Source organism: Vicugna pacos, chromosome 13 (genome assembly GCF_048564905.1).
Source record: "Vicugna pacos chromosome 13, VicPac4, whole genome shotgun sequence".
Taxonomy (NCBI): Eukaryota; Metazoa; Chordata; class Mammalia; order Artiodactyla; family Camelidae; genus Vicugna; species Vicugna pacos.
Window position 1 is genome coordinate 48,091,937 of NC_132999.1, and position 14,609 is coordinate 48,106,545.

Genomic DNA, 14,609 nt, shown 5'->3' on the forward strand with positions numbered 1-14,609 from the left:
AATCATGTGGCCTTATCATCTCATTATGTTTCATTCATTCACTTTATGTGGCAATTCAAGGACCTTTATTTCATGTGTTATCCCTAAATCTTTGATTCTAAAGCGCTGTTGCCCTCTGGGGAAGACACTTGTGGATGTAGGCGTCAGTGCTTCTTGGTCTGAAGAAGAAAGGAGCAGGGGAGATAAAAGAACAACTCAACTCAGTAGCAGAGTTGGTGTCTCTAAGCTGATGCTTGTAATCATCTGCTGTAGAACAGACCCACTGGAAATGCCTTAGCGCTCTATCCAGGTCAGTCTCCTCCCTGTGAGGGATCTTTTCTGCAGCCTCTTTGACAGAAGGCTTTCTAGTCCTTGCTTGACTATACCTCCAAGGTTGAGGAGACTGCTTCCCAGGGATCCTGTTCCACCGTGGGGTCTGCCAAGCTATTTGGATGTTCCTCCTTCCACTGAACTAAAAGTTCTCTAATTTTTGCATTCTGGTCCTAGTCTGGCACTTCTGAGCACAATGTAACAAGTCTGCTTCCTCTTCTGTGTATTAAAAGCCTTTTAAATACTTTGTGCAAGCAGCAGGCTTGAAAAAAACACTGAGCTATGTAGCACATATGTTGTAGGACCTCAGTATTCGAGGTAACTTGCAACCAGTGTAAACAAGACCGTCAGTAAAGCTCATCTCCATCAGCTTCAGAGAACATGGTTTCCAACACCCGTGTTTTTGAAAGCCCTTCTTTAAAACGTGGCTTCCAGAATGGCACACGGTATTCTGGACATGATTCTGATTACATAATATAATGGGATGATTATTTCCTAGATCTGTATGTTCTGCATTGCATCTTGGTCATGGACAAGATTTGGGCCTTGTAGCTCAAAACCTTATAGGAAGCTGATCATTTGTAGGAAAATGTTACAATAGTACTAATTGCTTACGGGGGTCATTTTATTTGATCCTAAGGATCCTATAGAGTAGCTAGAACAAGTATATCATAAAATCAGAGTTAACACTGAACCCTCATGAAACTCTCCCACATTTGTAAGTATCCTATAGGATAGAAAGTCCTTATACATATGACTCACTCGATCCTTACGACAGTCCTGCGAGGTGGGCAGGAGTAGAGAGGGTTCCCAGGTACTTGGGCGCGAGTTCTGTGGAGGATGGGGTTTGGGTAAGTATCAGCTCCCAAAAAAAGTTGGACTAACCAGCACCCCCCTCTTCCAGCACAACATGCCATTCTGGAGGATCACAAACCACGGAGACCTGGTGTCCCTTCACCAGGCTTTGGAGCTTGATTTTCTCTAAGAACTGGAATGAAGAGCCTACCCCATGAGCTCCTTTTTGCGTCTGAAGGGAGCTAGAGACCGGAACCAGCTGGGAACTCTGTCTTTCTCCATGGAATGCTGGCGAGAACACAATCACAACCAACAGCTGCAAGAGATGAAGCTTGTCTTTGCTCAGAGTGAGCTGCAGCCCCGTGTTCCTCACCCAAAAGTGGCAGACAGTTGGATTGAGAGAACAATAGACTCACCACAGCTACCGTGCTTTTAATTCTTCTGTTGTTGGTGTTGTTGTTTGTGTGTGTGTGTGTGTTTTTTTTTTTTGGTTTGTTTTGTTTTGAAAAAAATGAAGAAAAAGAAAAGGAATTTCTTGGGGCAGAGTTGCTCTCTGCGTCCATGACCAGATTGAGAACTGCTGTTAACTTGTGGTGATAGGATAAACGCAGCAGAGTTTTGTAATAACATCTCTTGCAGTCTTTATAATCTCCTTAGCTGTAGAACATATTCCCAGTGAATGTATGTTATTTTTATAGGTAAGGATCTGGTCTCTGAAGCAGGTTCCCCCCGCCCCTTTCTTTTTCTATCAAGAAAGGGGTGTATAAAGTTTCCTTGGAAAATCATAACTGAGATTATCTGAGATACCTCTCTGTGACAGGGGCACCTCTCGGCTGCTCCAGTGCTCTGTTCTCTAGGTGGGTTCCTTCCTGCTCTTCCGTCTCCTAGTTTGCTGGACTGTGGGGCATGGGACACTGAGTAACTTTAGGTGTTGGTAGTTCCCATCCTGGAAGCCTTAGGCACCTTCCCAATCCCTCTTCCCTTTCGCCAAGTGGCACAACCCTAGGAACTCCTTCTCTTAGACAGTAAATTGTAAGCCTTCAGCTTGACTCTTATTCAAAGATTATGTCCCAGGGGGCTTGCCTCCAAACTGGAGAGAAGAAAGTAAGGCTTCTTAGGAATTTCTGCTTCTCTGCCTCTTGAAACAGGAAGATTTTACCTTTTCCTCCTGCTGAGAAGGCCTCTTCCCCAGCAGATGCCCACCCTTACTGCCTCCTCCCCCTTCTTAGTCATCAGTGAAGGGCCCTTACCCCTTCCCTGCCCTCTGTACTCACATCCACCTCCCTGAAGCTCTGGCCAGTCCCTGGGCTTTGGACCCAAGTGGTCAATTCACTGAGAACAAGCTCATAATCACATTTTGGCCAAAACTACCAAAGGATTTGACTTCCTTTGAATCCTTTAAGCCCTGTGAAAGGTGGTCTGGGCATATATTTACCCAGATCATAGCCATAAACTGAAGAGCAGTTTTCCCATGGAATACGGAATACCCTCCCCGCTTCTCAAATCCTATTCTAAAATGGGAAACCAGAAGGCCAGAAAGACTTCTGATTTAAATGAGGTTAGACCCCCTACTCCATGCCTGAAAACCTTATCTTGGGCCAAATGCAGGAACATCTCTCAACCCGACCTCTAGGACGACTTGGGGGTGCCCAGGCACTAGTCCCAGCCTTCCAGCCCAGCTGTGCTGGTGGATGCCCCATCCCTCCAAGACCAACTGGGGCATCTGCTCAGGCAGAATAAACTTCCCTAGAGCTAAAGAAGCTCAGCATCTCCCAGGCTGCATAGAGAAAGGTGATCATACAAACACCTCAGAGAGATGCAGTCTGGGTCCTTAGTAGGAGGCATCCTTGACCAACCCCAGCTATAATTGCTTGTACTCAGAGATTCTGCATGTCCGTTTCCAGAGATGTTGCAGCACAAAGGGGCCAGACTCCTTCCAATGCCAGATCACACAGATAGCAGCAGAAAAAGGCTGGTGCACACATTCCTTCAGAACTGGTTGGGAAAGTGCTTCATGACTCCCTTTTGGGGAAGAGGTTTTTGGAGAGGAGCTCAAGTCAGCTGCCTCTTTGGCCTGTTTTCTTTGGACAAGAGATGTGTGGTCTCGGGCAGAACTTCCCTTGGTCTGAATTCAGCATAGTTGCCCAGATGCTGCTCTGCTCTGCTTGGTAATTGATCTTAGCTCTGGGGCAGGTCTTTACTTCTGGGCAGTATGGCTGTTGGTTTCCTGCCCTGTTGGTACTGTGCTTCAGGCTTATGAGACTGCAGAGTGGTACCCCATCATGCACGCAGGTCCACACACATTTTCCTCTCCCTGCCCTTTGGGAGAAGCTTTTTATTCCTAGACTATGACTTGGACTCCTTTTTCAATGGCCTTTTCCCTCCTGCTCTGACTGTTCAGCTTAGGTCTTTGCAAAAGGAACTTGAAATTGGCTAAGAGGCGAGGAAGCTCTCTGAGCAGTTGCCATCTTTGCTGTTTTCTGGTTGTTTAGAAGGCAGACAGAAAATGGGAGCTTCCTGGCTCCTCTTTGCCAAAATGAATTGTCCAAGGAACACAGTGCTGTTCTTTTGACCCTGTGTTTTCCTCCTCCCGAGCACAAAGATCTGGAAAGGAAAAAAAGTGGGTAGCACCAAGAGCTCTTGGAGGCTGAGGTCCAAAGGATACTGTGAGTCCTTTCGTCACAGGGGAAGTCCTCTTTACCAGGAAAGAGTCCCCATGAAATAAACCACGTGATAAGTCCTTTGCCCAGCTGGACACTGCGGGTTCTATAACATGGGTCTGCACACTTTGTGATAAGGGCTGGGCCGTCTCTAATAGGGGATCTGGAGTTGTCAGGTGTGTCCTGGGTTTAAGAGGTGGCTTTACTTTCGAATGTAAAACTGACTGTGCCTTAGCATCACCCTGTCCGGTGCCCCTGGGGCAGCTGGTGGTGTCCCGGAGAATGGATGCCTGCTCCAGATTTAGATGCCTGTTTAGGCTTTTATTTGGTTTGGGGTGTTCCTGTCTTCTGCTCTGCAAGTTGGGGGGTTGGGCAAAGCTAGTGTCCTGGGAGATTTGTGCCACAGCTTGTTCGCAGTTTACACAAACTTGTTCGCATTAAAGCTCCAGGTAGAATCTGATTAGCAAACTCCAGCTGCAGCACATGGAGCTTCTACCTTGAATGGATGTCAGTGCCACTGAACCATGGCAGGGAGGAGGAGAGGTGCAGAGCCACATTCTCCCTCTTCCTGGGAGAGCGATGGTCTAAGCTAAGGGGTGGTGAGCTTGGGGACTTCTCACTCCTGCAGAAGGGGCAGTTAGGACCTCTCTTAAGCAGGCTTTCATTTCTTACCACTAAATTAGTTTTTCTTTCTCATCCAAAAGTTGAAACTCCCCAGATTACTCACACTGTAGGAGCCAAATCTGAATTCTGAGATTCTAAAAGATCTTAAATCATCAGAGAAAATGTAGTTCTGCCCCACCTCCGATCAGCACGCCCCCTGGTCCCTTCCTCTCCTGAGTCAGACGGCTCTAGCAGCAAGGCGACTTGGCTAGTTCCCAATGCACTGATGGGAGCCATCCCATTAAGGACGACTTCTACTCAAAACATGACCCTCTGGTCTTCAGATGCCTCATTTAGCAGGAAAAGGCATTGATTGGATATATTTATGTGACTGCGGGCATTTGTGGCTGTAGAGTCCTTGACCATAATGTTGTATGTAATGGGAACTATCTTATAAACTTGAAAAAATAAAGTTTTTATTTTCTATATGGTTTGTTCCTGTGTCTTTTCTGAGTAGGGTCAGCCCAGTTGCCCAGCTGAGTAGGCTCCTAAGTAGGGCTTCATAAAAATCTGAAGAGCTCATTAGAAAGATGGCACCCTTGAATAACTGAGTCATTAATTTCACCAAAAATTAAAAAAAAAAACACCTAACCATTGGGTATAAATAAATGTACATGAGAAAATAAAAAATATTTTTAAATAATTTGCAAGGGAAAATTTATTTCTTAATTGTTTCTAAAATATATTGCTTTTCAAAATTTAGGACTGGAATACTAAGAGATTTCATTTGCTGTCAAATGTGCTGAAATTTAATTATTAAAGAGAAATCAATACCTTGCTGTGCTGAGCTTAAAATGCCAAAGCAATAAAACTGATAAACTGATATCAAACCTTGTTTGATTTGGCCTGATTTCATGTCACATCAACTTTTTCTCTTTTCATTTCTTTTGAGTCTTGACTGTTCATTGGTCTGGAAAACAGTCAAAAATCCTTTTCTCTTTTATTCCAATGAAGGAGATTAGAATTTGATTCTAATTTCTAAGTATCATACACGTCAGACTATACGATGTATTTTTCCCCAAAATTAATTCCCTCAAGAAAAGAGGGGGTTGCCTTGTATTCTGGGGCATTAAATCTTTTCATCAGAAGGTGCACATTTCCAGCCACGCTGTAGTTGAAGCAAACTTGCTATATCCTTACTTGGCCAGAATTACAAGTATTAGAGTTGATTGATTTTCAAGCTCAAAGAGTAAACACCTCCATCTCCCCTACAATAAGAACAAAATCTATGCATTTCTCAAGAAACTTTCAGTGGCAGGTTGAAATGAGCAAATCAAGGGAATTTTTTAAACTTCAAAAACAAGTTTCTTAACATTTAAAAAAATCTTGATGGAAATCTTCAAAAGAAATTTCTAATTGCAAGTAATGTCACTCATCTGTTTCAAATTCTTGATTCTGTAAACTTTACTTACAAATGAAGCAACCACTAAATTCCACAGCTTTTAAAATTACACACCTATTACCCTCATTTGACAATTTCATCAAGAGAGTACAGATGAGAGCTTAGCCAAAAAATTAAAAACACGTCTTTTTGGATTTTCTCAGGGGAAATAGCCTAAAACGCTATGTCTGTTGTTTGGACATACCTGGCACCTCCCAAGCCTGGTCTTCTCCACATATGATGGGAATAAATGTGGAAAAGTAAATGTAGCAAATATTTGTTTAAGTGAAACCCTTAGAAACCTATGTTTGAGGCTAGGATGGACACTAAGCTAGAGATTTATAAAGGCCAAGCCTGCCCTCTGAGGTCTCAACATTGATATTCCCCATGAGTTGAGAAAAATAATGACTTCACTTATGTGTGGTGCAAATGTGTGTGTTTAAATGTATTCACTTAAAAGAATGATCCTAGAGGGAAGAGTATAGCTTAGCGGTTGAGTACATGCCTAGCATGCATAAGGTCCTAGGTTTAATCCCCAGCACCTCCATTAAAATAAGTAAATAAATGTACAGGAATCATACCACAATGACGGTGTTAAAAATAAGAATAAATAAAACCCTAATTACCCCCTCAAAAAAAATAAAAGAATTAATCCTTTTTCTGAGGTGGTTATATACCCTTGATACCACAAGATGATAAATGGTAGTTCTTTCTGCCCTTTTCTTAAATTGGCAACCACGTTGGCCATTTTACTGGCTCATGAAATTCAAAAGTCTGGAAATCAGCAGACTGAATGATTGTGGACATCCTTTCTGCCTCTACCAGTCTACGTATATGCAAGGCACCAGCATCACCTGCCCAGAGCCTCTCCCTGATCCCAAGCCCCATCTCTGTGTCTTGGCTCCAAGCCAATATAACTGCGGCAAGCCCTCCTTCATCCAGTCCCTGCTGGCTTGGTGTCTGGGATAAAGTGCATCTGTGTGGCTCTCACCCTCACCTCCTTTAGGGCTTATCAGTTTCTCAGGGAGGCCTTCCCAGCCAATCTATATAAAATTGTAACTCCCACCCACAACACACATGCTCTCCCTGTCCCCTTCCCCACCTTAGGATTCTTTCGGCACTGAACGCTATGTGACACTCTTACTTATCATGTCTATTTCATCTCACTAGAATGAATGAATGAATGACGGAAATGAGACTATCCTGGGTGCCATCCCAGTGGTGACAAACCTTCCCTTCTGTCTCCAGCGTCCTTTTCCTGTTCCTTGTTTCTCCAAACCACAGAACTCCCAGAGCCTCAAAAGCTTCCGTCTCCTGACACCACCATCCACATCAACGTCTCATCACTTCCGCTCTCCCAGTGAGCTCCCAGCAAAAAGACCTTTCTTCACCTGTGCTCATAATCACTTCCTGATACCAAAGGTGTTCGTGGCCACTCCCGCCAGGTTCAGAGGCACAGCTGGTTAAAAGCACACACTAGAATCAGCCCAGACCTGGGTTCTGAGGCCCATGTGAGTGATCAACTCCACACTGGCTCACCAGCTCCTGACACTCAAACAAAATTGAAGAGTCTTGCCTAAGCCAGCACCCCTTCAGTCCCAGGACATTTACCAACTTTGACGGATGGACTCTGTGTCCCTGACCCCTTTTTTCCAGGCAGTTTTGAACTCGACAGTAGACTTAGCTTAATGACACAACTAGGCTGGAGGATTTCATGAGGTTTTAATAATTAACAATACTGTTCAACAAAAACCACACACACGTGTCTCTCACTTACAGAGACACATACACCTCTTTCTCCCACACAGCCTCTGAGGTAGAAAGTACACTGCCTGTAAAAAAAAAATACTTAATGGGCTGAGCCATGGCCCAGACAGGTTCCTAAGGCAACTGGTTGAAAGGTCACCCCTTGAGAGCAGGGGCAGAGGCTGGGCCGACTGCACTAAGGCCTTGGAGGGACTGACAGGAGCCAGCCAGATGGGCAGCCCTGGCTTCCAGAATGAGTGCCCGCTCTGGAGGAGCTGGACAGTCTAAGGGATGAAGCTAGAGGGGAGCTGATCTGCCAAGAATAGAATGATGTTCCTGGCACATAAGATGCCCTCTGTAAACAATTGCTGAATGAACTGAATGATGGGTGGGGCAAGGGAGGCGGAATTCCACAGAACACATCCTGGAGGTCCTGGGGCAGGATAAGGGACCCCAGGGGTGGGACAGCACCTCCACCAAGTATTTTAGAGGTGGCCAGGGGGATAAAATACTAACACTGGCATGCTTTGGGGTACTGGCTATACCGGTCATGGGGGTAGGAAAGGGCGGTCTCTTCTTTCCTCACAAAGTGTTTTATACATAACTGGGGCCCTTGACCCTCCCTTGAGGGCAGGCCTCTGTCTGAGTAGCTCTGGTCTCCCATGCCTGGGACAGATCAGGCATCAAGTGCTTATTGAGTGAATCAAGGCTCATAGCAGCATAAGTAGCTTATCTTCTACATTGTCCCAACTGATTCCATGTGTCCTTTAGTTCCCTTCCTCAAAGGACACCATTCACCTCTCCCTTCCTTAGCAAAGCAGGTGCATCCTTAGCCTTGGGGAAGAAGTTCTGAGCCAACTGGGCCATGCGCCTGTTCTGAGGCAGCGGACGCTCCTCAAGGGAGCGCAGACCCCAGGCCCCATCCACCCGGTCAGGCTCCCAGTGGCAGCTGGGGTGCAGCCAGCAGTAGTAGACAAGCCGCAGAGCCAGCCCCAGAAGGAAGCAGATGCCGGCGCCAGGCAGCAACATCTGCAGCAGGCTCCCGCTGGGCAGCCAGGCGACATGAGTCACCCAGGTGACCACCATGAGAAGGCTGTCACTCAGGAGGAATACCAGATGGATGGTAGCGCGGCCTCGGGTGGGACCTTCAGCCACGTTGAACCAGGAGAAATAAAGGATGGTGGCCACTGTCGCCCGGTACAGCCACTCGGAGCAGGGATCCGGCATAAAGTCCGTGCCCTGAAGCCAGACCCAGAACAGCAGCACCAGCCACAAGCCCAAGAAGTGCAGGACCACGTAGCGGGGGAAGAGGGCTGAGAACAGGGCCACGACCAGGACTCGGGGCCACAGCAGCAGCAGGTTCCACAGGAAGTAGATCACGGAGGTGCCCAGCCCTAGGCGGGGCGTGGACGGGAGGCAGGTGCGCAGGGCCCGGTGGTAGTCGAGCAGAGCCCATGAGATACCCACAAAGGATGTGCAGATGCTGACCCCTACGAAGAGGAAGAGGAGACAGGTGAGCCCTCAGGCAGCCTGCCCGGCGCTCCCAAGAGGCCACAGGTACCGCGGAGGCCCTTGTAACCACACTGACCTGGGTGTTATGACCCCCAGTTGGTTGAAGAGAAAACGACAGCTGGAGAACACTGAGTTCACACAACCCAAGACAGAGCTAGGATTCACATGGGGTCTGCCCTTCACCACAAAGCTTTCCTTGAAGGTGCTACCATGCTGACAGTTTTCAAGGACGAGAGGGTGTGTGACTTAGACACCCTCATCTGCACCCCTGGGGCTTGGTCACACCCTGAGCATTTTCTAGGGCCCTGACACCCTTCCTTTCCCGGAAGAGCCCAAGCCTTCCTTGGATCTGAAAACCAGCCATCCAGTTCCCCCTTCTCAGTCTCAGAAAGGGAAGCAGGAAACCCCATGGGGTAAAGCTACCTTCCGGGGCCAGGAGGGATGTCCTGGCTGTACGGATGGAACAGCCCCCACTCCCCTCCCCTCTACGCTCAGACTGGGCCCTGGTCTAGATTTTCCGAGACCCAAAGTTTACGGCGGGGAGCCTATCCCACCTCCTGCTCGCCCACCCAGGGAGGGGTGGCGGCAGCACAGGAACATCTCTAGAGTGCTTCCTCCTTTGCCCCCTGCCCACCGCACTGAGGAGTCAACAGATGTTCACTGGGAACCTGGTTTGGGCCAGAAACCCATTCCCAGCCTGGAATCAGATCTTCAGCCTTTCTACCGACCTGACACTCCACATCTCAGCAGAGCTGATGTTCCCCTAGTTTGCCCAACGCACCGCATTCTCTGACCTGACAAGCTTTGCCACTGATATGGGGTAGGCCCACGCCCTGTTTCCCCTGGCCTACTCCTCCTTACCCTGCCAGGTTCCGGCTTGGATATCCCCTAGAGTCACCCATCCTGACCCCACCCCATCCAACTCCGCTGTGCAGCTGTCCTGTAACACCCCACCCTGCTCTGGAGTCTTATCTCACAGTAAGTATTTCCTCATCTCTGAGCTCTTTCAGGGTAGGAAACAGATTCTGCTCCCCTGGGATCCCCAAGCAGCCCAGAACCTGGCATGTAACAGCAGCTGAATAAACGTTTGCTAAATAAAAGTTGGGAAAACCTGTCTCTTCCCTCAAACCCCCATCCCCACCCCGTCCATACACACAGTGTAGACTGTCTCCATTTAGCCCTGCTCCTAGACACCCACTGCCTTTAAATAGACAAACAAAACACAGTCATCCCTCGGTATCCACAGAGGATTGGTTCCCAAAATCCGCAGGTGCTCAGGTCCCTTACATAAAATGGAGGAGTACAGGCCGCCCTCTGAATCCGCAGAGGGAGATGCACCCCGGTCACCCAGCACCCGTGCTCCTGGGCCTCGGCCACACCCTGAGCATCTTCTAGGGCCCTGTCACCCTTCCTTTCTGGGAAGAGCCCAAGCCTCTCTTAGATCTGAAAACCAGCCATCCAGTTCCCCCCTCTCAGTCTCAGAAAGGGAAGCAGCAAACCCCATGGGGTAAAGCTACCTTCCGAAGCCAGGAGGGATGTCCTTGCTGTATGGATGGAACAGCTCCCACTCCCCTCCTCTCCACGCTCAGACAGCCCTGGTCTGGATTTTCCAATGAGACATGGAATTGGAGTCCTAACTTGGCCACCAGCTGGCCTGTAACCTTAGCAACTCACTTCCCTTTTACAGGAGAAAATCTTCCCAAAGCTCGTCATTTACACACCTCTCCTGTGGTTTCTGAGGCCACTCGCCTCTCCCTTTTCAGATCACTCCACACGCTTTACTGTAACTATCACTTTACAGCCTATTGTCCTGGGAGGCCAGGGGCTGTGTCCTCCTTATTCACTGGTGTCCCCAACGTAGGGACAGACATAAAACATGCTCAGTAAAACCCTGATTGCATAAACGTGCCCAGTAATTTATCTATTGATTAACAAATTGCTTATTATGCACAAGGCACCCTACACTTCCTCTGTTATCTTCAAAATACTAAAAATTACCACCAAGATTTTGTATGCCTTATATGCATCACTTCACTGAAACCTTTCATTAACCATATAAGGTAGGATCATTTATTATGTCCCTTTTCCAGAAGAAAACAAACTGATGACTCAGGGAGGTTGAGTCATTTGTCCAAACGCCTGAGGCTAGAGAGTGACTTTGGATTTGAACCCAGACCTGCCTGACTAAAGGATGTTCTCCTATTTTCTAAGCAGCCTTTATAAAAGAGTGAAAACCTTTCCGATGTTTGCGGGAAACTTTCCCAAGCCGTCAATGGGGAGCTGGCCGCAGCCCATTACTCACACTGGTAGTACTCGGCGCTGCCCCTCTGGAGCACGATAGCCAGCACCAGCGTGAGCTGTGGAGTTGTCTCCAGGAAGGTCTCAAAGAGTCGCAGCATGCTGATGTCCAGGGAAAGGAAGTCTGCGTAGGCCAAGTCGAACTGAGAGGGCGCCTCCTGCCGCCACACCAGCAGCCCCTGCTGCAGCCCCTGCACGCACCTAGGTAGTACACACGATGTGCCGATGTGCCGAGGGGCCTGGTTAGCGTCCTGTGGCCTCCCTCCTTCCCTACCCATCAAGCAGATGCAGACGGGCTCTGATCCTAGCTCATCACTTACCTGCTGTGGGGCCGTAGGCAAGCGACTTAACCTCACTGAACTTGTTTCTTCATCTGTAAAATGGGGATAAATAAAACTGCTATGCTTCTGCAGTAGCCACTGTTCCAAGTTCATCACAAACCTTGTCCTATTTACTTCTCCCAACATCCCCATTTTACAGATGGGGAAACAGGCCCGAAGAGCTAATGAGCAGTGGAAATAGGATTTGGACCCCAAGCTGTTTGACTTTGAGAGGCAGACTCTGAAACTGCCTAAAATAATCATTCTCAAATTTGAGCAAGCGTAAGAATTTCTTAGGATCCTGGGGGAAGGGAAGCCCTAACCCTTAAGAGCGTCTGAGCACGGGCAAGGCAGGTCACACTGTGCTAGAGAAAGCACCTTGGCTGTGGAGAGGAGGGAGGGGACAGTTGGAGAGCTTAGATCAGAAGCAGGGATCCATTTAAGAGGCCTGCCCAGAGAGATGGGGACAGAGATGGGGCAGACTTAAGAGAGTCCAGAGGATGGCCCTTTGGCATGAGGCAGGAGTGGAGGACACACCAAATCTCCCTCGCCCAGAACTGATCTCAGCTGGCTACTGGGAGGGGAGCCTGCTCACTCACTGTGAATTCATTCAGCTGACAATTACAGGCACTCCTCCTGGACGGACCTGACAGCACGCTAAGGGAGCAGATGGGAAGGCCTGGGCTGGGGCTCTCCTTCAGTAGGTGCTCTGGCCTCTGGCCCCCTGGGGCCCTAGCAGGGTCCTCAGCCTAGTCACAGGCAGGAACAGAGGCTCTGTTTTCTAAACCAAAGCCCAGTTCAGTCTGTCAGACTCATGCTCAACAGAAAGAAGAAGAGAAGGTGCATGACGTAATTACAGATTCAGGGCTCACTCAGGACTGTAATAACTGCCCCTTCACGTTCAGCTGGGGTGTTACTGATTCCTGTGCAGTCCCCCAGGCAAAACTGCAACACTCAAAGCTCCTCTTGCCCATCCTGGAGACTCCACACAAGGCAAGATCTGGAGAGAATCTGTAAAATGGATTCAAGAGCCGATCCTGGCTCCGGCCATCCCATCCCAACCCAGGCCACATCAGGTCCTGACTTGACCCCATGACTCTGCCCCCTCCATTTCAGTTTCCCCATCTTGAGAGGACCCTGCCAGTTCTGAAAAGGAGCACAGTCCACACAGATGTTCCAGGCCCAGCCTGTGCCGGGTCCTGGCTGGCTTTAGGGACATGGATGAGTCAGACCCCATCTCTGCCCTCTTGCTTGGTCTAGGGGTGGGGTGGGGTGTGGAGCAAGTGTTCAGGGAGAACACAACTAGGAAAGACAGGGAGCGAGGCACTGGTGGTGAGGGAACAAGCGCTGCTCTGGGGTCTGGGCTGCTGAAACTCCAGGGTGACCCAGCTGAGCATGTAGCTAGCTGACGTCTGTCGCATGCTCACTCTGCACTGGGGCAACTGACAATCCTTACCAAACAGAGGCCCTCCCCACTGGAATATGAGTAAACTGAGACCTGAAGAGGTCAAGTGACTTGCCCAAGGCCCCGCCCACAGCTAAAGTAACGTGGAGATCTGTTGCTCCTCTGTAGTCAACAGAGTCCACTGCGGCCAGGCACTGTGCTGGGCACTGTCCCCTCCTCCCTTCACCACAGGCCTGCTGGCGACATTTATCTGTAGGTCACTACCTCCTTTTAACAGAGGAGTAAACCGAGGATCAGTGACAGGCAGGAATGAGGCCACAGGTGGTAAAGCCAGGATTGGATCTCAAAAAAGGTCTGACTCCAAGTCATGTGCCTCTCTGTCCTCTCACCTGGGCACCAGGAAGGAGAGGGATGATGAATTCTGTGGGCTGTCAGAGTTCTCTTTCATCAAGAGCGGGGAGCTCACCTGTTGGCAGAGGTGCCCACTAAACTTAGAGGGGCTTAGTTTCCTCTCCTGGATCCAAGTCCTCACCGCTCCACCCTCTTCCCGGAGTCAGGACTCTCACCTGTAGGACCAGCCCAGTTGCAGGACGTGACGCTGACCTCCGTTCCCCAACCCTCTCCCCGAGGGCGGGGCGCTCACCTGTACAGGTAGCCCAGCTGTAGGAGATGCAGCAGCGCCAGGCACTGGCCTGGGGGCTGCGACGTGTGCAGGCCGTGGGGGTCGGAGCGCAACCAGATCCAGCTGAAGAACTGCAGCGCGACCGACGCAAGGCCCAAGAGCGCCAGCACCAGTGCGGCCCACAGGTAGCGACCGCTAAGCACATACTGGCTCGCGGCCCACAGGTCGGCGCCCAGATCGATCAGGAAGGCGAGGGTGCCCAATACGCCCAGGACCAAGTCCCAGAAGAGCGCGGCGCGGGTCGACAAGGGCATGACCCGCCAGCCTCTCCTACTCCCTCTCTTCTGGGCTCGGATCGGCCCTCCTGGCCCCGGGAAGCAGCTGCAGGAAGGAGGCGGGCACAGCCCTCGGGGCCTCCCAGACCCGGGCTGCTGGGCGGGACTTCCCCGTCCCGCCCCGTCCGGGGAGGAGCGAGGTCCGCAGACCCTGCGGCCGGGGCATCCGCGGTCCCGCGGTCCCGCGGTCCCGCGGTCCCACGCACCCACCCACCCACCCCTGGCCCTGCAGCCTACCTAGGAATCCTCCACCCAGTCCCTCTGAGGCCCGAGGGCCCCGAGGACCGCTAGGCCCGAAGACGGACTGTCCTAGGCGCACTAACCTTAGCTTAGCAGACTTCTAATTGCCTTGTTTTATATTTGAGGCTCCTGGAGGCCCAAGAAGGCGAAAATGGCTGGGAGATTAGCGCCCAGGCTAGAACTGCGATGTCTCACGTCTGCATTTTTCCAAAGCAAAACAACAAAACGTAAAGGCCAGTTACGACCTTTCGTTGCGGGATTTCGCAAACTAAGTGCCTCGACTCCGGGCCGTGTGCCGGGGAGGCCGAGGGCCGTGGATCAAC

At 49.9% G+C, this 14,609-nt stretch overlaps 2 protein-coding genes across 6 annotated transcripts in view; one reads left to right on the plus strand and one right to left on the minus strand.

Annotated features, from left to right (window-relative positions):
* Positions 1-4,853, plus strand: part of EYA3 (EYA transcriptional coactivator and phosphatase 3) — an 86,323-nt gene extending 81,470 nt beyond the window's left edge. For 2 of the 4 annotated variants that reach the window (XM_072974981.1, XM_072974982.1), the window contains 2 exons: positions 104-289; positions 1,214-4,853. In XM_072974981.1, the coding sequence (XP_072831082.1) occupies positions 104-277 (174 nt within the window). In that variant the 3' untranslated portion in view covers positions 278-289; positions 1,214-4,853. The remainder of the gene's footprint in view (positions 1-103; positions 290-1,213) is intronic. The other 2 variants (XM_006196862.4, XM_006196863.4) reach the window with 1 other exon arrangement.
* Positions 4,854-7,521: 2,668 nt separating this feature from the next.
* Positions 7,522-14,163, minus strand: XKR8 (XK related 8). 2 transcript variants are annotated; one of them, XM_072974985.1, is made up of 4 exons: positions 13,656-13,695; positions 13,479-13,555; positions 11,369-11,565; positions 7,522-9,044 (listed from the first exon to the last, which is right to left on the minus strand). In XM_072974985.1, the coding sequence occupies exons 2-4, from the start codon at positions 13,535-13,537 to the stop codon at positions 8,335-8,337; spliced, it is 966 nt and encodes a 321-aa protein (XP_072831086.1). In that variant the 5' UTR covers positions 13,538-13,555; positions 13,656-13,695; the 3' UTR covers positions 7,522-8,334. The 2 variants fall into 2 exon arrangements, with proteins under 2 accessions (XP_072831086.1, XP_072831085.1); XM_072974984.1 differs by lacking the exons at positions 13,479-13,555; positions 13,656-13,695 and adding an exon at positions 13,733-14,163.
* Between the last annotated feature and the right edge of the window lie 446 nt (positions 14,164-14,609).

Excerpts from the sequence above, each read along its gene's own strand:
- XKR8 (XM_072974984.1), bottom strand. The coding sequence starts at position 14,025 with ATGCCCTTGTCGACCCGCGCCGCGCTCTTCTGGGACTTGGTCCTGGGC. Across the intron at positions 11,566-13,732 it reads CAGCTGGGCTACCTGTACAG|GTGCGTGCAGGGGCTGCAGC; the intron begins GTGAGCGCCCCG and ends TGTACTACCTAG. Across the intron at positions 9,045-11,368 it reads CAGCGCCGAGTACTACCAGT|GGGTCAGCATCTGCACATCC; the intron begins GTGAGTAATGGG and ends TCCTCTTCGTAG.